Raw genomic sequence first — 24,021 nt, forward strand, 5'->3', positions numbered from 1 at the left:
TCTTTGACATCTAGGCAAAAAGATCACATGACTTACACGAGAAAGAAAATCAGATTCTCATCAGACTTTTCAATAACACTTTATAATAGAAGAAAACAGAGGAACATATTTTAGATATTCAAGGAAAGAAATGTGAACCAAGGATTTTCTATCCAGCAAAACTGACCTTCAAAGCATAAAGGGTAGAAGTGTTACCATTATATAAGAACTCAGAGAGCCCTTTCAGAGAAATCTACCAGAGAATGAGCTTCAGACAACCAACATAACCAAAGAGACATGAGCAAGAGCGGTGGTGAGCGCTGAACACAGAAATGAAGGTTAAAATGAGTAATTACAGAATACTCCAAATCTATCTTCAATGTTCTTGAGAAGCAAGATTCTCAGGATAGAAGAAAAGCGATACAGATGTAATACAGAAGGGGCTAAGAGAAGGGGAAAAAAAGGCTTTACCCTGAATTTGAATAGGTCATATGTAGGAGCTCATGAGAGCCTAGCTCTGTCCTTTGTAAAGGCCTAGAATGAAGGCAAATCCAGAAACTGTAAGCATGTCTAACACTCAGATTGTGGTCTTGAAATACCATGTCCTACTAAAACTTCTTCTTCAGGGCTTCCTGAAGAAATGGCTAATTACAGGTCTGAGGCAGGAAATGTAAAAGATGAGCCTGAAACATCTCAACCTAACAGACGGCGAGGAATCTACCAAAGATTAGTAGAGTCATGTCAAAAAGATTAACAAGCCAGCTTGAAGAAGCTCCCACTGACCAAGATGGTACAACGTGAGCTTTAATAAGGATAAAAGTTGTAATAGATTTGAAACCTATAAAATAAAATTACATTCATGAATTAATAATGCCATTTAAAAAAATACTGGCCACCAACTAAGGATGAGAGAGAACCAATTCATTGTCTTTAAAGCTAAATAAATAAAAGGAAAGAATCAAGCATTTTTCCTGTCCTGTCTATAGGAACTATACTCCTGAATAACCAAACAGTTGAAGGGAAGTGTCTTTTTATATAAGTATTCCTAATTTTATAATGATGATAAATGAAAATAATGAAATAACTGATGAATAATTACACCAAAATTATTATCAAAAATAATAAACGAAAACGAAATGATGTAATTCATTTTGCCACTCCAATCAAAGAACGGATCCAGGCATTAAACATCAACAGCTGCTAACATCAAAAAAAAGATCAAAAAGCCGGTATTACATGCCTCCCAATGAAAGAACACAAAACCACCTATAGTCTTGCCAAAAAAGTCAAACTTGAGACTGATGAGGCTTTTGGATTCATCTGCAAATTGAGGGAAATACAGAGAGGAACTTACTAAAGTCATCAGGAGTACACAGCAAAATGCAAGATGAGAGAAACTCTACAGGTCCAACAGCCTAGGTCCTATACATCAGTGTTTCTCAACCTTTTTTTCATCTCTCTCCTAAGGAGCCTTTTTAGACATTTTTTCCGAATCCTCCCTCCCCCCCATGAAATTTTAATGCCACAGATATACTGTATATCTGTTTGTGTATATCTGTGGGCCTTTGGAGGGTCACAACCATGGTAACACTAAAATTTTTTGTCCCCAAAGAACCAACTTTCTTTGAGAAAGCATGCCATGAGAATGAATGCCATAGATAAAATGTAAAGAGAAAAAAGGAATGACAGGGCGGTGGGGGGCAACCTATAAATTAAAAGAGACTTAGAAGAAAAAGCAGGTTTTAAATATGGGTAAGTCTAAACTCTAAAGTCTAGACATGAACACTGGGTGATAGAGCCATAAAGAAACACAAGGAAGTGATTACTGTAAAAGTCAGGATATAGATTACCTGTGGAGAAGGGAGGGACAGTGTGATTGAGAGCGGGCACATGAAACAGCTGCTAGGGAGCCTGACATAGTTCTAGTTTTTTTTTTTCGTTGAGGCATGCGGGATCTTTCGCTGTGGCGCGCGGCCTCTTTGTTGAGGCTCGCAGGCTTCTTCTCTCTAGTTGTGGCGTGTGGGTTTTTTCTCTCTAGTTGTGGCTCTCAGGCTCCAGAGAGTGTGGACTCTGTAGTTTGCGGCACTTGGGCTTAGCTGCCCCGCGGCATGTGGGATCTTAGTTCCCCGACCAGGGGGGATTGAACCCACGTACCCTGCATTGCAAGGTGGATTCTTTACCACTGGACCACCAGGGAAGTCCCATTCTATTTATCTAGGTGGTGGTCACAAAGCTATTGTGTACAAAGCTACAAGTCAATAAGCTACACAACTGTTAGTGTGGTTTCCTGTATCTGTAACCATTTCTTAATAAAAAGGTTAAAATTTAGTAGTATATCAAATTATACCTGTTTAGATGTCATGACAAAGTGAAGTGAAATGACTATGATCACTGGTATCAGCATGGCCTTTGAATATATTTTGTTTTTAATATCCATGCAAAATACCCAAATTTAGACTTCATCACCAGATTTTTTTTTAATTCATATCTTGGGGATACTTACTTCTATTTGTATGCGTATATGAAATTCATTAATTTCCCATCTAAAATCTACATCTATTTCTCCTTATGAAATTATCATTTATTCCCTCAGTGTAAAAAACAAAATTAAAAATTCTAGTCTTTACATTTATTTTAGGCATCTTTTTCAGACTTAAGGTTAGTTACTTTGTTAGTTTAGCCAAGATACCATATCTACAAAATAGAATATAAAACTAAACATGGAAAAAAAAACCCACTAGATACGAGTTTTGGAAATGAACATAAAACTAAGTTAGTGGTTTTACATACTATAGCATTTTCTAAATGTATTATATTTATAAGTATTAAGTCTACATACAAAAATTTAAGGGAAAAATAATTAGCCGGTCTTTTAAAAGTGTGCCATTTTAAAAATAAAAATCCATCCTTTCTTACTTTTTAAAGAGTCTTTATGTGAGGTACCTATACTTAGGAATTCTGGGAGTTAATGGATAATTATGTATCCAAGGAAGTTTTGTTTTGTTTTTTGTCCACACTGCATGGTGTATGGGATCTTAGTTCCCTGACCAGGAACTGAACCCGGGCCCTCAACAGTGAAAGCACCGAGTCCTCACCACTGGACCGCCAAGGAATTCCCTCCAAGGAAGTATCTTAAAAATTAACACTGAGGAGATACGGGGATATATGTCTATGTATAGCTGATTCACTTTGTTATAAAGCAGAAACTAACACACCATTGTAAAGCAATTATACTCCAATAAAGATGTTTAAAATAAATAAATAAATAAATAAATAAAAGCATACAGGAATTGAAAGACCTGTACTCTGAAAACTATACAACACTGTTGAAAGATATTAAAGAAGACCTAAATAAATGGGGAAAAAAAATTAACACTGAATAATTCTCCATGTTTCACATATTTGAATACAATTCTCCATGTTTCACATATTTGACTTGTAACAAAACAATATTAAGTTACAGACATATGGGGGAAATCTCAAAGCACAAATTCAAATGTTTTATATAAAGGAATAAACTCACCCAACTTAATATCTCCATCTAAGGTAAAAAGAATGTTTCCAGCCTTTAGGTCTCTGTGGATGATTTTATTATCATGTAAGTAGTTCAATGCCTCTAAAGTCTGCTTACAAACTACTTGTATTTGGGACTCAGTTAATGGTCTCTCAAGCTCTACAAGGAAAAAAGTAAACAAATCTGCATTTTTGTACAGTGAAAGCATACCAGCAGGCTATATAACTTTACCATCACTGTCAAAGATCACACACAATGAATTGATTTTTAAAAAACTATACACAAAACTTTCTTCACATATTATACTCAATGTTTAATTTTAGAATTTTATTACAATTATCCAAGAATATAAAAATAATTAGGCTGATTTCTTAACTTACTGAATGTCTCTAAACAATAATATATATGTATAATATATATGTATATATGTGTAATATATATGTATAAATGTTTGAAATCATTTGACTTTTTAAAGTATAATTTAAGATATAAACATGAAGAACAAAAAACCATTTACCAAGCATCACAGCATCCACTGCTCCACCTGCACAAAATTCAATGAGGATCTGCAGGCAAATAAAAAAGCATGTGTCTAACATGACATTGAGTTTTGAGTATTTTTTCTTCAATTTAGCATAAAAGATAAAGAAATAGCTATAAAATAACCTAGGTTACAGAAACAATAGTATGCTAACAACCATAAAGATTTTCTTTGTAAAAAGAGTTACAAGTCTTAATGATATACAACTAAGAAAGCACAAAGAAAACACATTGTGGAAATATGTGCATTTTTGTTAATCTTCATTTTTAGTGTCCCTGCTTCTGTAAAATTACCAGGTGTAGAATTTTTATTCAGGACAGTATTATATATCCATTTCATCACCACTGAAAGATTTTATGCTCTCCTTTTTAAGGTAACTATTGAGCAGTAAGTGATCAAGTATATTTTTTAACTTTATTTCTAGGAATAAACCCTGAGAAGAGAAACTTTTAGTTTTTCTAAAAAATAGGAGAAAAAACATATACAAAAGCTTCAGATCCTAGCTCAATTATCACTTCCTGATGGATGCCTTCCCAGACCTCCCTGGTACATACCACCATGCACCTTTCCTTCTTAACCCTTATCACAGTTTTAATTTTATGTTTATTATGATTGTTTGATTAATTAATATCTATCTCTCCCACTAAACTGTCCCTCACAGTTGTCCAGCTTTTTATTTTGTAATAGTCTCAAGTTAAGATCTTATCTATTTATGAAGTTGTCTAGGAATTCATTTTCATTACTATCTCTGGAAACATTCTGCTAGAACTCTGAACAACTATATTAGAAGGCACCACACTAATAATAACTACAGATTTTATTTTTAATTACATACCTTAACAAATTGTGTAGCTTCACACTTTTTTTCTCCTCTGTATAACAACACTTTATTTTTTATAGGAGCTTGCCAATAAATTATTTGGAAATTCATTATATCATATGAAAAATAATTTGAGAGACAGATCATTACTCATCCTAGAGATGAGTCAACAAGTCATAAAGGTTAATTGACTTATTCAAGCTCCTGCCTAGCGTCACCAAAATCAAAAAATAAAGGCCTTCTGATTCCCAATCAGGTACAGCTTGTACAATCTACTCTTCTTTCGTAACACTTTGTTTCTTCCTTCAAGGAGAAAAAACTAAAACTCCATTTCAAAAAGTCCTCTTGATTAAATTAGTATCGGTGCAGAGCAAGTGACTGACTGGTTATTATACTAAATATTAACATTTTACTTATATATTTATTTATGCCTAATAGTTCCTAAAAATGAATAAAATTTTTACATACAGACTTGGCCACTACATCATGCACTAAAGTTGGGCTTGATAATATGTAAGATAAATGTTGGGTTGGCCAAAAAGTTTCCATAAGGAAAAACCTGAATGAACTTTTTGGCAAACCCAGTATTTAACACTTCTAGTAAGCATTTTATAATTTATTACATGATTTATCAAAAGTTTAGTATAAGAAATTATAAACAACTGCAAAGAAAACAAAAGAAACTCTAAAACATTTTAAGTAAATGCTTAAATTTAAATCAAGACACTTAAATTTAAACAAGACACTTCAAACTAACAACATTGTAAATCAACTATACTTCAATTAGAAAAAATAAAATTTTAAAAGTGCTGGAAAAAAAAAGACTTCAAAGAAAGAAAGAAGTTCCAACTGGGAAAAAAAATTAATTAAAAACAAGAAAGGCATCTAATTTCATTATTTAGGAAATTTAATATTCTTAACGAAGTTTCTACATTTGAGTCCAATGCCAAACAATCATGAAATACAGTACAATCTGAAATACACATCAAAACATCTGTTGAAGGGGCTTCCCTGGTGGCGCAGTGGTTGAGAGTCCGCCTGCTGATGCAGGGGACACAGGTTCGTGCCCCGGTCCGGGAGGATCCCACATGCCGCGGAACGGCTGGGCCCGTGAGCCATGGCCGCTGGGCCTGTGCGTCCAGAGCCTGTGCTCCGCAACGGGAGAGGCCACAGCAGGGAGAGGCCCGCGTACCGCAAAAAAAAAAAAAAAAACATCTGTTGAAGCTAAGGATAATTAAGTCGTTAATGACCCTCTCATCAGCAGGTCAATTCTCATTCAAGTAGCATAAGTGACTAAAAAGAAGAGGTAGTACATAAAATAGGCCTACAAAACTTATAAACCTCTTTAGGACAATTAACTCATTTTGGTTATTCCTATAGATTAACAGAAAATACTTACCCAAAGATTGTTCTCATAATAGAAGGCATCTAGAAGCTTCACTATATTAGGGTGATCACAAGATGCTAATATATCAATTTCAACCATGTAATCTTCAAGTTCTTCTTCAGATTTGGTGTCAATCACCTTTGCAGCAGCTAAAACATTGGTCTCTTTATTCTGGGCCTAAAAACAAAAGTATCAAAAGTTCATGCTTATAACACATACTTGCTTTTTAAATTTTTTTTTTAATAAACTTTAGTTTTTAGAGTAGTTTTAGTCTCCCAGCAAATCTGAGCAGAAAGTACACAGAGTTCCCATGTACTCTCCTCCCTACACATGCACGGCCTCCCCCGCTATCAACATTATGCACCACAGTGGTACATTTGTTACAACTGATGAACCTATATTGACACATCATTATTACCAAAAGTCCACTGTTTACATTAGGATTAACTCCTGGTATGTGCTCTACGGGTCTGGACAAATGTACGATATGTATCCACCATTATAATATCATACACAATAGTTTCACTGCCCTAAAAATCTCTGTGCGCTGCCTATTCATCCTGCCCTTCTTCCTAACCCCTCCACTGATCTTTTTACTGTCTCCATAGTTTTGTTTTTCATACAGTATGTAGCCTTTTCAAATTGGCTTCTTTCACTTAGTAACAAGCATTTAAGATTCCTCCATGTCTTCTCATGGTTTGATACCTAATTTCGTTTTAGCGCTGAATAATAGTCAATTATATAGATGTGCCAGTTTGTTTATCCATTCACCTACTGAAGACATCTTGGTTGTTTCCAAGTTTTATCAATCGTGAATAAGGCTGCTATAAACATCTGTGTGCAGGTTTTTGTGTGGACATTAAGTTTTCAACCCCTTTGAGTAAGTACCAAGGAGCAGAATTACTGGATCATATGGTAAGAGTATGTGTAGTTTTGCAAGATACTGCCAAACTGTCTTCTAAAGCGCCTATACTATTTTGCATTCCCAACAGCAATGAATGAGAGTTCCTGCTGCTCCACACCCCTGCCAACATTTGGTGTTGTTGGTATAAATTTTTGTCATTCTAATAAGTGTGTAGTGGTGTCTCCCTGTTTTAACTTGCAACTCCCTAATGGCATATGATACTGAGCATCTTTTCATATGCTTATTGGCCATCTGAATATCTTCTTCAGTGAGGTGTCCAAATCTTCTGGCCATTTTTTAATCAGACTGTAGGTTTTCTAATTGTTGAGGTTTAAGAATTCTTAATATATTTTGAGTAACGGTCTTTTATCAGATATATCTTTTGCCAACATTTTCTCCAAGTGGCTTGTCTTCTCATTCTCTTGACATACTTATTTTTTAAAGATAGCCTAAACATAAATATTAACTGATGCATGCTTTTCACTGTGCTAAGTGCTTTATATACACATACGATAGAATTTCAAATTGCAGGCTCTACTGGGTCAGACTGGTAGGGCTCAAATTCTGATTCTGCCACTTGTTAACTATGTTGCTTGGGCAACTTACAAACTCCCTTTTTTAGTTTTAGCTTCCTCATCAATAAAACATACTTATATCTCACGAGTTTGTGAGAATTAATAAATACTTGCCAAGTGAAAAGAATACATATAAACATTTAATACAACACCTGCCACACATAGTAAAAAAGATTCAAACATCTTATCTGGAATTATTACTATTATTATTTAATCCTCAAAATGACCCCATGATATATTAGCATCCCTACTTTTAAGAAGGATAAATAAATTTAGAGACATTAAAAGGCTTCCCCGAGGTCATGTAGAGCTAGTAAGAGGCTGAATCAGGATTCAAATCCTGGTTGTTTCCAAAGCCCTTTCTTTATTTTAATCATTACCCTTTCCAGTTTCCCTATACTTCCATCAGTTTAATTATTTTTCATTGTTTTTAGTACTTTAACTTTTCCATTTTAATTGAATAACTTCTCACCTCCATTTATTAGAAATGAAAGGTTTCCAAATATGTAGTAGAAGCCAAGATCATTTTTTTAAAGTTAGGAATCAAATCTTAAAATACTAATGGGTTTTTAAAAGACATTTCAATATTATATATGTTACCATCACTTCAGTAAATCTATCACCTTAAAAGAAAAAATAGCAAACTTTCAAAAGCTAGTAATAAGTGTTTTAATAAACAAATAAATGTCCAAATCCCATTTTTAATAATTTATAAGGAGATAATTTTACAAAAAAAGAATGCATGCACAAAATATTCATCAAAGCACTGTTTACAATAAAGAAAACTTAATCAGCCTAAATGTCCATTAACGGGAACCTACTTAAATCATTCAGTATGCTTCTACAATGGAAAATTATGCAACCATTAAAATTATTTGACTAACCAATTAATATTTCTTAAGATGGGACAAAAGCCACAACATATCACTGAATGGAAAAAAAGTAACTTACTAAACACAAAAGGTATGCAGTTTAACAAAAACTACACATCCATTTTCACACAGGGATAGCTACATAAGAAATATCTGGAAAGACATCATCAGTGGGGATGGCAGAGTTTCACGTGCTTTTGACTTTTTCTATATTTTTCATATTGTTTACATTTTTAAATGGACATGTATTATTTTTACAGAGGCAATAAGATACAAAAAAATCAGTCTATGGGATATTTCTTAGGGATCTATTGTCTAACCTTTGAGATGATGATGAAAGAATAAACAAACCAGGTATCAGCCTATATATAGGAATTCTCCTAAGTACATTTTGCTACATTTTACTTCCTTAGGTAGAAAGAATAAACAAACCAGGTATTAGCCTATATATGGGAATTCTCCTAATTAGATTTTGCTACATTTTACTTTCTTAGGTAGAGGTAAAAATTAATACTAATTACTAACGAAGTAACCCTAATGTTTAGGGTTCACAGAATATGTATGGATAAAAAGATAACTTTATCAGTCATAACTACCACTCTAGAATAATATGCTAATCTACCATATTTTATCAAATCTACGAAGTCTTTTAAGATGTGCCATTATCTTACGCTCCACTAAGGAAGAAAAACTGCCAGGCACTTTATCATTTAGAACTTTCACATTATTCCTTTTTAAGAGCTCTTCTGGATAAATATAGACAAAAATTCTTAGCGTATATTACCCTTGTGCATACATGAAAAATTAAACACTTCTTCACATTTAACTCTTGAGTCACTTTTTCACTCAGAATTATCTAATGTCTGTGTTTTTCCACAAAATATCATTCTCTAGCCATGAAAAGCTTTGGTGATGCAGCATTTCTTTAAAAAGTGCCCCTCTACTACTGTCTCCAAAATTTTCTTTGAAGCCACTGTCTCCCATTTTGCAATTATAATGCTGATACTTTCTTGATCTTACCACAGGTGCGAAATGAAGCTTTCAGATGACAACCAGGACTCACATTCTTTCTTCAAAACGTTCTTAAATGGTTTATTGATGGAAACATCAAGGGTTTGCAACTGTATGACACCAGAGATACAACTACGTTCACAAAGCATAAGCAATGACAGATACATCACAACTGCCATCTGGCGAACAATACTAAGGCGTCAATCAATAAATTGGGACATATCCCAATTTGAGAGATGTTTAAAAGTTAAAAGTCTGGGCTTCCCTGGTGGCGCAGCGGTTGAGGGTCCGCCTGCCAATGCAGGGGACGCGGGTTCGTGCCCCGGTCCGGGAAGATCCCACATGCCGCGGAGCGGCTGGGCCCGTGAGCCGTGGCCGCTGAGCCTGCGCGTCTGGAGCCTGTGCTCCGCAGTGGGAGAGGCCACAACACTGAGAGGCCCGTGTACCGCAAAAAAAAAAAAAAAGTCTATCATAACTGGTAAAATATGACATTACGTTTATCTCTCTAAGAAAGACACTACAGTTGAAAAAATAATAAATAGAACTCGCCCTCCCCCAAGTCAGGAAATAAGCCAGTGAGAAATAAGCCCTTCTCTCACCATTTTAACTTAACACTTTGGGAAGAAAGAGTACAGAGGAACTGTTCTTAAAGAGGAACACTATAAAATACAAGCCCTGGTAAGAGACCAAGGATATTGTGAGTAAAGTTAAAAGTCATCCTGCTTCTGCATGCCTCTACCAATGTCCTGGAAGATTTTAAAGATGTGTATTTTACTTGTGAATAGAATGGCATGAAAGGGGAAAAATAATTAATACTAGATAATCTCTAAAGTTCTTTGTAGTAACAAATTTCATTATTCCATTGCCCTGGGTATACTAATTAAACCAACAATAATACCATTTGGTTTAATATAAATAATAAATAAAATTTACATTAGAAAATATAGTGCTTCTTACATTATTGTTTGAAAATAACTTGATTACTCATCAGGATCTGATTCCAGAGAACTCTAAAAATCAAAACTGAAATAAACGTTGTTAAGTGTGTAAAACTATCAACAAACATAATGCAAATAAAGTGTTAAAAAGAAACAGTCTCGGGACTTCCCTGGTGGCTCAGTGGTTAAGAATCCGCCTTCCAGTGCGGGGGACCAGGGTTCGAACCCTGGTCCAGGAAGATCCCACATGCCACAGAGCAACTAAGCCCGTGCGCCACAACTACTGAGCCCGCACTCTAGAGCCCACGAGCCACAACTACTGAGCCCACGAGCCACAACTACTGAAGCCTGGCGCCTAGAGCCCGTGCTCCGCAACAAGAGAAGCCACAGCAATGAGAAGCCCTCACACTTCAACGAAGAGTAGCCTCCGCTCGCCGCAACTAGAGAAAGCCCGTGCACAGCAACGAAGACCCAATGCAGCCAAAAATGAATAAATAAATAAATTTATTTTAAAAAAAACCAGTCTCATCTACCACCTAAAGCATGAAAATTCTTCACATAAAGATGTAATTATAACTAAACAAATGTTAATAAAAACAAGAATGAAATAACGAATATTCAGATATTAATTTAAAGGAGACATAACTTAAATACATAAACAGTTTTCAGAGATCAGTTGTGATCACTTAAAAATCACTATGTTTTTATCTTCACGAATCACAGGAGCCAAGGAAAGAGACTGGAATAACTAAAACTCAGAAACCTGGAGGAAAGATTCTGCAGAGCTGAAACTGAGCTCCCTGAGGAGAGAGTGCTGCTCTGCTCAGCTGCTGCTGGCAGCTCTGAACTTGGAAGAGGATCTTGTGGGGCTAGGGTACCTTTTGAAGAAGAGGAGACTAGCCAATTGGAGCTGGTGTTAGTAAGGGCTGTGATGAGGCTGGCTCTGTGAGTGCTGGAAAAACTACAAACTGAATTCAGGACTACTGTTGCTGGAGTGAAGAATTTCCACTAGGATGATGGTCAAAGTAACAGGAAAGCAGACAGGGAGCCCACAGGAAACAAAGAGAAAGGTGTAGGTTCTTTCTTCCTCCTCCTCCTTGCAGCCTCCCTCTAGTGCTCCATACTTCTGAAAACTAAAAGTGAGCAGCTGGCAAGTCAGAAATGTGATTTGCAAAATCTTAGAACAGCATCACAAAGTAGAGCCATAGAAGGGGGTGTCTGGAGCTGAAAGACACGAATTTAATAAGTGGCATAATCCTTCTAAAACAGATGAGGATTATAGATGGGAGAACTAAGACACAGAGTAGTATTAAATATTTGGTTATGCAGAATCTAAAAAGAAATGATACAAATGAACTTATTTACAAAACAGAAACAAACTCATACTGGGAAGGATGGGGGGAAGGGATAGTCACAGAGTTTGGGATCAACATGTACATGCATGTACCAGGCCCCAGGTTCATTCCCCGGCACCTCCAGCTGTTAGTTGGCTTTCAACAAGCCCCTTAAAGGCAGACTGAGCTATTCTTGGGGCTTCCCTGGTGGCGCAGTGGTTAAGAATCCGCCTGCCAATGCAGGGAACACGGGTTCGAGCCCTCGTCCAGGAAGATCCCACGTGCCACAGAGCAACTAAGCCCATGTACCACAACTACTGAGCCTGCACTCTAGAGCCCACGAGCCACAACTATTGAGCCTGCGTGCCACAACTACTGAAGCCCGCGCACCTAGAGCCTGTGCTCCACAACAAGATAAGCCACCACAATGAGAAGCCCGCGTACTGTAACGAAGACCCAACGCAGCCAAAAATTAATTAATTAATTAATTAAAAACATCATTTGAAGCACTTTTCCAGTATGATTATGCTATCAATTTGACAGGCAGTTAAGTTCACCTGTATATACTAACGTGCATGTGTTGATATATTTTCAGTTTTACAAACAAGCATTTGTATATATGCTCATACAGGCATAAAACTTTACCTGAAAAGATACACAGATATTATTATAGTGGCTAAATTCAGGAAAAAAGACTGGCGGGGAAGGCTTTCATTTTTCAATTTTATCATTTTTTGTATTGTTCAAGTTTCTAACCACATGAGTATATCCTTGAGTTTTTTTAAATTAACAGGTTATCTAAAAGGTAGAATTATTTTTATATATTCTTCTTTATACTTTGCTATATTTTCAAAATAATAGTATTTACATTTCTAGAAATAGAGAAAATATATTTTTGGTTTTTTTAGGGTAGAATAGAGCGTCATATCAATCCACAGAAAAAAATTATATTCCAGATGAATTAAAATTCTTCATAACTGAACTATTAAGAAGTTTAGAAGAAAATATAGATAAATATTTATCTAATTTCTGGGTAGGGAAGGCTTTTCTAAGCATGAAAGTGAAGGAAAAAAAAGCAAAGTAACACACTGACAGATTTTGTAGAATAAAGAACATTATATGTCTTTATATCAAAAAAGCAGCATAAACTAAAGTAACTAAAATAACTGCACCATTATTATAAAGTGCTCATTTTCATAGTACATAAAAAGTACTTTCAAATCAACAAGAAAACAACTCTATTAGAATATGAATAATTCAATTAATTTTTAAACGGCAATCTCTTTAAAAATGAGAGAAATGGAAAATGAAATAAACAGATACTCTTTTTGTCTACTGAAAAAGCAAATACTTTTTTAAAAGGATAAAAACTAACATTGAAAAAGGTCAAGGAACAAAGGCACAGAAATAGACCATTGTTGGGGTGTTTCAATAGGTATAACCCATGTATATATATGTAAGTACACAGAAAAACATCTAGAAACAGATACATGAAACTGATGATGAGGAGTTCCCTGGTGGTCCAGAGGACAGGATTCAGCGTTTTCACTGCCGTGGCCTGGGTTCAATTCCTGATCAGAGAACTGACATCCCACAAGCCGCGCAGCACGGCCAAAAAAAAACCCAAAAAACAAAACAAACAGAAAAAGAAACCGATGATAATAGTTACATTTATCGAGAGAAGAGAAGGAACAATAGAGTAATAGTCAAAGAAACTAATTTCAATCTCTAATAAGTTAATTTTCCCAATAAATAGAACTTCTTTAATTATTTGTATTGGATTGGCCAAAAAGTTCATTCAGGTTTTTCCATAACATCTTACAATATAATTAAAAATTAATTTAAAAATAAATTTATAAACCTTTCTAGAGTAATTTCACAGTAAACATTAATAAATGCTCACGTATTTTGCCCTAACAATTCTACTTCTAGGAATTTATCCTAAAGAAATAGGAAATTCATAGAAATATACCATGTGTATATGGACATTTGACATATGATGGAGGCACTGCAAAGCAATACGGAAAGGGTGGTCTTTTCGGTAAATTGCGTTGAGACAACTGGGTATCTACACAGAAAAAACGAAACTGGACCCCTATTTCACACTATAGACAAAAAACAACATTAGTTTAATTACAGACCTAATGTATAGGAAGAAGGCAACACCATAAAACTTTAAGAACATAACATAGGAGGACATCTTCATCACCCTGGGTAAGGAAACTTTAAGACAAAAAGCACTAAGTATAAAAAGTTAATAAGCTGAATTACATTAAAATCTGAAATGTCTATACAAAAGAAGGATATCATAAAGAGAAAGAAAAGACAAACTACAAAGCAAGAGAAAATAATGTGCATCATATATAACTTGAGAGGATTAGTTAACAGAATACATAGACTCCCATAAATCAATGAGAAAAAGAAAAAGAATCCAAAAGACTTTAACAAGCACTTCAGAAAAGAAGAAATCCAAATGGCCAGTAAGTATATAAAAAGGAACTCAACCTCATTAGTAATCAGACAAAGAAAACCCCAGCAGGAACAGGAATTGACTGTAAATGGGCACAAGGGAACTTCAGGTGGTCAAAAGCGGATTCTAAAGCTAGATTGTAGCGATGGTTGCACAACTGTACAAAGTTATTAAAACTCATCAAGTTATAAACATAAAATAGGTGAATTCTGAGTTATATAAATTATACCTCAATACAGCTATTTTTTTAAAATGGGCAAACAGGAAATTTCCACAAAAAAGAAAATACCCAAATATTCGATAGGCACATGACTCAATTTTTTTAGTCATAAGGAAAATGTAAATAAAACCACTTCACACTCACCAGAATGGCTAACTTAAAATATTAATAACAGTATTAATAACAATAGCAAGTGTTGATGAGGACAAAGAGCAATTGAGAAAATCCCCATCCCTTACTTATGGGGGTATAAATTCATACAATCACTTTGGAAGACTGGCCATATGTAAGGGATGGGGATTTTCTCAATTGCTCTTTGTCCTCACCAACGCTAGTTCAAAAATGTATTTTTGACCTAGAATTCTACGAACAAACTATACATCAAGTATGACATTATAATACAGACATATTCAGACAGGCCTGGTCTTAAAAACCAAACCTTCCATTCATCCTTTCTCAGAAGACTACTGAAGGCTGTACATAACCAAAATAAGGAAGAAATTCCAATAGGAAAAACAAAGCATTTAAGAGACTCTTGAAGTAGTCTGAGCTCTTAAGACTTCTGGGGAGGAAAATTATAAGCCATTATTGAGAGATATTAAAAAAAAGACCTACAGATAAAACATATGCATAGGTAGGAAGACTCAGTATCAGGGAGACGTTAATTTTTCCAAAGTTGATCTAAATATAAATTCAATAAAACCCCTTCAAAAAGGCACAACAGGTTTTTTTGTGGAACTCAATTAAGCTAATTCTAAAATGTACATGAAAGCACTAAAGGCCAAGAATATACTAGACACTGCTGAATAAGAACAAGGGGAAGTCTTTCTCTAGCAGAGATTTGTTTCAATGCTTTCCTAATTAAGACAGCAGGATACTGACAAAGGAATAGACTCATAGATCAATGAAGAGACTAGAGATCGCAGAAACAGACACATGTTGCAGACAGCACTGCAGAGCAGTGGAAGAATAGTTTCCCCCAGTGATGAGTCTTGGGACAACTGTGTATTCATCGGAGAAAAAAATGAAATTGGACCCCTATATCATACCATTTGCAAAAATCTATTTTAACATTTAGGGTTGTAGACCTAAATGTTAAAGGCAAAATCATAAAGCTCTTAGAAGATAAAATAGGGGATTATCTCCATGATCTCAGGTTAGGAAAGCCTTTCTTTTCTTTTTTTTTTTTTTCCCCAAAGATCTAATTAGCTTTATTAGGTGATTCATCAATCAGGCAGCATCCCATCCAACAACTGGAAGGACACTCCAGGAAAGAATTTCTCAAATACAATACAGAAAGCATTAACTGAAAAAGAAAAAACAAAGTTGGAGTATATTAAAGTCAAGAACTTCCTGTTCATAAAAAGACACCATAAAGAAAATGAAAAGACAGGCACAGAATGAAAATGTATCTGCAATAACCATAACCAGCAAATGGTTAAAATCCAGAATACACTACAAATAAACAAGAAAAAGACATCCAAGAGGAACATGACCAAGAAACTTGAACACAAAAGAAGAAATTCCAATTACTAATAAACCTATGGAAAGAATCACTTATTAGCAGTCAGAGAAAGATGTATTAAAAGCACAAGGAAAACTATAACATCAGATTGTCAAAACTTAAAAATTCTGACAATATCAAATGTTGGAGAGAATGCAGAGCAAGGAAATTATCGTACGCTGCTGGTGGGAGTGTAAACTGGTATAGTATGGCATCATCTAGTAAAATTAAAGATACACTACCCTATAACCCAGCAATTCTACTCCTGAGTCTTAGTGAAACTCATACATATATGCACCAGTACTGTGTATAAAAGCCAAACACTGGAAACAACTGATATATCCATTAACAGTACAATGGTAAATAATTGGTGATGTAACCATATATTGGAATTCTATGCAACAATTAACTACATACCGCTTTAGCGATAACAAAGACAAACCTCACAAACATAATGCTGACTTCAAAAGAGGCAAGACACAAAATACACTCAATGCATACAAAACTAAAGTTATCATGTTTAGTTATACACTCCTAGATAGTAAACTATGAAGAAAGGAAAGAAATGAAAAACTTACAGATAGGATAGTGGTTTCTTTTAAGGGGAGAGAGGAAGTAATTCAGAAAGGAGGTGGGAAGGATTCTGGGGTACTGGCAGAATTCCTTTACTCTGATGGTTGTTAATATGAGTTCACTTTACTATTGTTTGCTAAACGTACATATATGTTTTGTACTTTTCAATACAAAGATTATATATTTCACTACTTTTTTTTTTAAAAAGGTGCATGCCCATCAGGGACATAAAAAGAATCACTTTCATCCAGCACACAGTCAATAGTTCAGCTTCAATTCAACAGATCATTTCATGTCATTCCTTTTTTTTTTTCTGTTAAAAGCAACATAAATCCAAACATAAAAAATTGTGAGGGATACTACATATCTTCATTTATGTGTCAAATAATACTATTAAAAGGAGAAAATAAATTTAAAATTGGGAAGATCTTTCAGGCAAGAAAGTAACTGTTACAGAGTTGTATAGTGCAGGACTGAGTGCAGAGCATACAACAATATGACGGAAAAATGATTGCCTATTTAGAAATTTAACCTTTGTAACAGTTACTAATTTCGATAAGCAAATGACAGTTGCAATCAACTTCAGAAATAGTTTTCTATTATATACTAATACATACAATTGTAAAAAAAGCTATCAAAGCTTTTTCTCTTACACAGAAGTCTATACATTTAAAATTTCTAGAGAATCTTGTACAATAAAAAAGGTTACAAAAAAGGCAGAACAGGTCAGATAAGTTTAAATTTAAAATTTTCTTTTTAAAAAAATCTCAGAGCTTACTCCTTGAAAGCATAAAAAAATGAAAGATGAAAAGAAAAGATGCAAAGAACTCACACTCTTCAAGTATCACACTAAAATAGATATCAAGCCCACAAAAATTATCCTTGACACAATCTTATAGTGTTCAACTACATGGAGTAAGTCTCTTGTTTTTCAAAATTTTTTCAATTGGTGTCCCACTATAGGAGGATACATTCACCTTGCAGAGTCATTAAAGAATTAAATCACATAGCATTAGCATGCCCACACAATCTGCCTGTGCCAGAAAATGGTTTACTATCTTCGTAGGTCCCTTTTCCTGTCCCATCCCATATTTTGTTTCTGAGCTGTAAATGTAACAACAGTAATTTTCTGCCATTTTCTGAGCCCTTTTTTGTGTCTCACATTTTTTATCTCCTTTAATTCTCACACACTAAGGAGTAGGTCTTACTGATGAGAAAAATGAGACATGGAACGATTAAGTAACTTGTCCAAGGTCACAGGCTGCTATTGAGGGAGCCAAGATATAGTCCAACTCTGGAGCCAGTGTCTTAATATTACACTGTTTCTGTTCAATAAAACATTTTATACCATGAAAACTGCCCATAATCACCTACTGCCTTCTAACTACCAGATCCCAGATGCCTTGAGGATTTATTTTTGCCTTTCCTAGATAACTGCATACTCACAGAACATTAATGGGTAAAAGAATCTAAACATTTAGGGAAATCTATGATTTCCCACCTCAGAAAAAGGAGGTCCAAAGACATTAAATTTCTCGAAGATCTCGAAGCTGGTTTGTAACAACCAGCAATAAAACACAATTCTTAACTCCCAGGAGTGATCTTCCCACTGCACTAAAAGCCCGGTCTACCATACATTCTATACTGTAAGCTCTTGTTGAAATCCATAGTCTACCCTCCACATTAGGCACTGAAGTTGACTTTGTCAACTTTCACAGCACATAGTAGCTTCAGTCGCGCTCACAAGCAGGTAACACACATTCCTTCATTTCCACAAATATAAAGAGAAATGCACTATGTGCTAAGGCAATAGAATTAATCCAAATGTATATAATTTTGGCCCCTAGTCTTATCATAAAAACATAAATACATTAACATGTGACAAGTGCCATAGTAAGCAAGGTGAACAATGTGTTTTGAAAGCACACAGAAAAGAGTAGATATTCCAGACTAAGAATGAGGGGCTGTGAGACGCATTAGAGGCAGGGCAAAGGCAGACAGTGTGATGATGCTTAGAAAGAAGGAAAAATGCTATCACTTCTACCAATAGACATTAAAGTAAAAAAAAAAAAGTAACAGTAAATATGGGGTCAGAAGACTTGAGATCAAATCTAGGCTGTGACTAGTGTGAATGTGAACAATTTGAGTCTCAGTGTCCTCATCTATGAAATGTAGATACTACTGACCTGCATATCTCGCAGAACTCTCATGGGGGCCAAATTATGTGAAAGTACTTTAAAAACTGCAGAGTCCTGTATAAACTTAAGTTATTTATATTTTCACTTCTAGGCAACCCTGTGGGTCCTTCCCCTTGAACTGTCTCATAAAATCCTCACCCTTCAGGATTAAAATATTCTGATGACATCATTCATATACTCCTTACAAGACAGTAAACAGTTAACCCATGTCTTCCTATTGAAACGGCAAACCTCTTTCTACTGAAATGAATATCTGTATGTAAAAATATGTGTATATATGTAGGTGCATTTTTTTTTTAATTTCTTAAGCCCTGAAATTGACTTCTAGTCAATGCTTACTATAATTATATTTAGAAACTAATACCAGATGCAGGTTTTCTTCCAAAAATTTTCTATCAGAAATTCCACTCCATTTTACAGTATGCTGTCAAGCCACCAAGTCAAGAATAGTCTGCAAGTAGCAATCACTTTGCTCTCATCCCCAAGAGACTGGTTATGTATGAGCAATAGATACAACCACATATATACCCTGGACCCCAAAAGGGAAACTGCTTTAGTGTAAGTATATATACGAATGCAAACAGCTAGTACACAAATAGAAATCCACTGAAAAGTATAATGAGTTTCTGATTTGAAAATGCTTGAGGGCCACAACCAGACCCCTCCTTTAAATTAAAGAACACCCTCATTTCCTTTAACGTTTAACAGAGCAGACGGTAAACCTTGCCTCCGTTTGGCAACCACTCTTTAAACTACATCCAGGCCCCATTTTGTTCAACCTTAAACCCCACCTCTTAGCTACTGCTTGGATGATAACCTAAATAAAGTTCCAGCGTACGTTTACGAAGTCAGAAGAAGGTCCAAGAGACAGGAACAGGACGCGGGAGCGAGAAATCCTCGTGCCACTCCGGGCCACGGGCTGTTTGATCTCACAAGTGCAACTTCCCGTTTCTCCCTCTTACCTTGTACACTTTCCCAAAGGCTCCGTCGCCCAATTCTCCTATAATTTCCCAAAACTCCTCGGGGTTTAGGTCCCTCTTCACATGTTCGTACTGCTTCTTCTTCTTCTCGCTCCCCAACTTGAAGATCTTACGGAAATTGAAGAAGGACATTCTTCCTCCCAACAGAGTTCCTTACACTTAAGGAGTAAAAACAACAATAAGAGGCAAAGTTTCTCCTCCCCGCTCTCCCGCGCGAGCCCGGCGGGCGACGGCGGGCGCTGGCTGTCCGGGCTCCCGCCGCTCCGGCCCGGCAGTCTCCGGAGAAGGCGGGGCGCGACTCCCGCTCCGGCCCGCGGGGTGGGGACGCTGCGCGGGCGGCCCCTCTGCCGAGCCCGGCCCGCGGGCCGCGCGGCTAAGCGCCTGGCCCCCGGCCGGCCCTCGGGGGGCGGCACCTGCCCGGACGCTCGTCCGTCTACCGGCCCGGCCCGACGGGCCCGAGTGGTCCGGACGCCCGCGGCCACCGCGGTTAGGCCCGTGTCACGGCGAGTCTCCAGGGGCGTCGGCCACTCCGGGATAGGGACGCGGCCGGCGGCCTCTGAGGCGGGCAGTCGTCTGGCCGAGCTCTCCCGCCCCGGGCCGGGAGCCCGGGGTCTCCTCCGCAGCCGTCTGCACCCGCGGTGCGAGGTCCGCGCGTCCCCCTGGGCTCTGGGGCGCAGCCGCCGCCGCTGCCGCTGCCGCAGCCGCTGCCGCCGCCGACGCCGCCGCCTAGCTCCCTCCCCAGCCCACGCAGCCTCGGCCTAAAGCGCGCGCCAACGCCGACGCCGCAGCGCGCCCGCGCGCTCCCCCGGCCGCGCGCCAGGCTCTCCGCGCACTCGCGCGGGGGTGGCCCCTCTGGCCCCGCGCACGCGCGTTGAGACCCGCAAGCTGGCGGCCCTGGGAGGCTTGCTTGCCCCCGGCGCGGGGTGCGCTGTTGGTGCTTGAGCTGGTAGCTGGTTGACGGTTGCTCCGGGTTTGTCCTCCAAGCCCCAAATTCTTGTCAGCCAACGGCTTTGATGGAGTTGCCCCTTTGCGTACGACCCTGTTGGTTTTGCTAGCGGATGTTTCCTCCATTCTGGATCTGGGAAAACACGTAGCGAGCGAAAGCTGAGCTGTCCCGATCTGGACCTTTTCGTTCTCAAACGGGCCCCAGAGTGAGTGGGAAGTATCTGTGGTGGCTGTTTGCTTTGGATCCAGAGCTTATGAGCTCTGTGACCTTGGGCGCCTAACCTCTCCGAGCCTCAGTTTCTTCATTGTGAAATGAAGGTCCTTAAAGTCCCGACCTGGGGGTTGTGGCGAGGAGTAAATGAGGCAATGGATGTAAGCCCTTTGCAAGGTGCCTGCACCGGCAAACGCTCAATTTCAGTTCCTGCTGTTGTTACAAGTGTGCATGTAAGACAGACATAAACATATAAAAATTGTTTAAGCCCGCTTCTTGAGTGATGACCACGACACTCCCTTGAGGGTAATCTACCTTCTTCTGGCCACTTCCATAGCCGTAATCCTGGTGTCACCCTTCGTGACTCCATACGAACCACTTACTAAGGCCTTCACTTCCTCATCTGCCTCCGGCCCCCTTGGACAGCACTAGTGGAAAACGACCTAATGTGGGTGCTGGCTGCAATCTGTCAGATGGTGCCGCGCCTTCCCCTCCACTAGGAGGGAGCATTTTCAGGGCAGTGGCTGGTTAAGCATCATGATATGCAGGTACCTACCAACATTCCTGGCATGTGATAGGAAGGCAGATTCCATGAATGAATGCATGCATGCATGCTATCTGGAGCAGAGGCCATTTTGCTGTCTAAGTACCCCTACCAAATCATTTTGTCCTCCAGCCCCAAAATGGCATAACAAAACCCCTCTTGTAGTAAGAGGGGTATGATGATCTTGTTTCTCAAGACTATTTTTTAATAGGTTTATTGAGGTATAACTGATATACAATAAAATGTACATATTTAAAATATATACTTTTAGGTAACTATACTCAGTATCTTGTAATAACCTATAATGGAAAAGAATCTAAAAAAGAATATATATATTTTTATATATATATATACACATATGGTCTGAATCACTTTGCTGTACACCTGAAACTAACACAACATTGTAAATCAACTACATTTCAATAAAAATGAGAAAATAAGTTATTGTAAAAATAAATAAAATAAAATATACACTTTTATGTTTTGACAAATGGAAACACCTGTGAAAACAATACCATAATTAATCTTTTCTTTTTTTTATTTTGCGGTACGCGGGCCTCTCACTGTTGTGGCCTCTCCCGTTTCAGAGCACAGGCTCCGGACGCGCAGGCTCAGCGGCCATGGCTCACGGGCCCAGCCGCTCCGCGGCATGTGGGATCTTCCCAGACCGGGGCATGAACCCGCATCCCCTAGCATCCGCAGGCGGATTCTCAACCACTGCGCCACCAGGGAAACCCTATTTTTAATTAGTATCATTTATGTAGTTGGCTTTAGATGTAAAGAAAATACATACTCATTGTGGGAAATGAAGAAATGCACACAAAAATTAAAAGTGCTATTATTCTACCATCCAGAGATAACCATTGGAAAGATTTCATTATATTTCCAAACAGGACTTTCTGGCTGTGCATTAATTTTTTTTACATGGATAAAATTATAAAGATTGCATATAAATATTTGCATCCTGTACCTTTCATATTTCAGTGTGATTAGTAATTGTTTTCTTCCATCATGAGATATTTAGATTGCTTAACAACTTTTCTCTGTTTCAGATAAAACATTGATAAATATCTTTGTTCACAGATCCTTTTCCACATATTTGATTATTTCCTTAGGGTAAATTACCAGAAGTAGATTTGGGTCAAAGGGTATAAGTCTGTTTCCTTTTTTTGTTCTTTTCAAAATAGAAAAACCTTTACTGTTTTCTCAATGAAAAGATAGTATATCCTTGGTGTAAATTAATTCAAATGAGACAGAAATGATAAACTAGGAAGCTGTCTATAATTCTCCCCTCCTGCCTTCACTCTCCCAGACTTCACCCTCAACCTAACCACTGTTAAAAGTTAAGCCTTAATGAGCAGGTGGGAACTTTGGATGGTAACAAAAAAGTTCTAAAACTGGATTGTGGTAATGCTTGCAAAACTGTACGCATTTACCGAAAGTCATTGGATTGTAAACTTACAATGGGTGAATTGTATGGTATGTAAATTATACCACAATAAAGCTGCTTTTAAAATGTTATAGATGACCAAATTTTTTTCTATGCATATACCTTTTTAATATAAAAATGGTATCTGATATGGATCATGGACATCTTTCATGTCAACACAAATAGATCTATCTTTTTAATAGCTGCATAGAGTCCCAGTGTATAGCTCTACCATCATTTATTTAAGCATTTCTCTACTGGCAGGCATTTAGGTGGTTTCCAATTTTTTGTCATCACAAACAACAATGCAGTGAGCATGCATATACAAGCATTTTTGTGTGTTTGTCTGATTATATTCCTTTAAGATAAAATTCAAGGAGTGGAACTGCTGAATCAAAGAACATATTTTTAATTGTTTTTACTTGTATTGCCAAATTGGCCTCTAGAAAGGTTGTACTAATCTCTGCTCCTACTAACAATGTAGTTATGAGAATGCCAGTGTCACCAGCCCCTCAATAGCACCCAATCCATCTTTTTAAACTTTGTCAAGATAGTCCAAAATAATCTCTCATTTACAATTTTCTGATTGTTGGTGATGTAACACCTTTTCAGATGTATACTGGCCACCTTTATTTCTTATTTTATGAATTGCCTCATCATATCAATGAATAATATCAAATGACATGGTCAGTAGTATATAAATGAGGTGATCAAGTCCAACATACTTTGGTGAAATGATTGTGGAGTTAATAATAGCTTATATAGTTTTTCCATGAAGTTACAACCACAGAAATTATTTAATAATACCAGGTGAGATGATATTTAGTCAGATTCAGATTTTCCCAATAATGACCATGATATCTAGATGTTTGTGTTAACTGTAAATATAGTTTGCCTTCCTTGAATTTTTAATCCTTTAAAAATTAAGTTTAAACAGTGGCCACGTAAAGTATTCATTTAATACACAATGTTTTGTCTCCACTCACTGACAGATTGGTGAGCGGAGAACTGTCTTCACAATTTACCAGATAACTAACCTTCACTGATAATAATAAGGATATCATTAAAAATT

General features: G+C 37.1%; 1 protein-coding gene across 2 annotated transcripts in view; it reads right to left on the reverse strand.

Annotated features, from left to right (window-relative positions):
• SLK (STE20 like kinase) overlaps positions 1 to 20,552 on the reverse strand; it is a 53,032-nt gene extending 32,480 nt beyond the window's left edge. For both annotated transcript variants that reach the window (XM_082855008.1, XM_082855007.1), the window contains exons 1-4: positions 19,803 to 20,552; positions 6,254 to 6,418; positions 4,011 to 4,059; positions 3,503 to 3,652 (exon numbers count right to left, since the gene is read on the reverse strand). In XM_082855008.1, the coding sequence (XP_082711134.1) occupies positions 3,503 to 3,652; positions 4,011 to 4,059; positions 6,254 to 6,418; positions 19,803 to 19,952 (514 nt within the window). In that variant the 5' untranslated portion in view covers positions 19,953 to 20,552. The remainder of the gene's footprint in view (positions 1 to 3,502; positions 3,653 to 4,010; positions 4,060 to 6,253; positions 6,419 to 19,802) is intronic.
• Positions 20,553 to 24,021: the final 3,469 nt, after the last annotated feature.

Source organism: Leucopleurus acutus (genome assembly GCF_964270905.1).
Source record: "Leucopleurus acutus genome assembly, chromosome: 14".
Taxonomy (NCBI): Eukaryota; Metazoa; Chordata; class Mammalia; order Artiodactyla; family Delphinidae; genus Leucopleurus; species Leucopleurus acutus.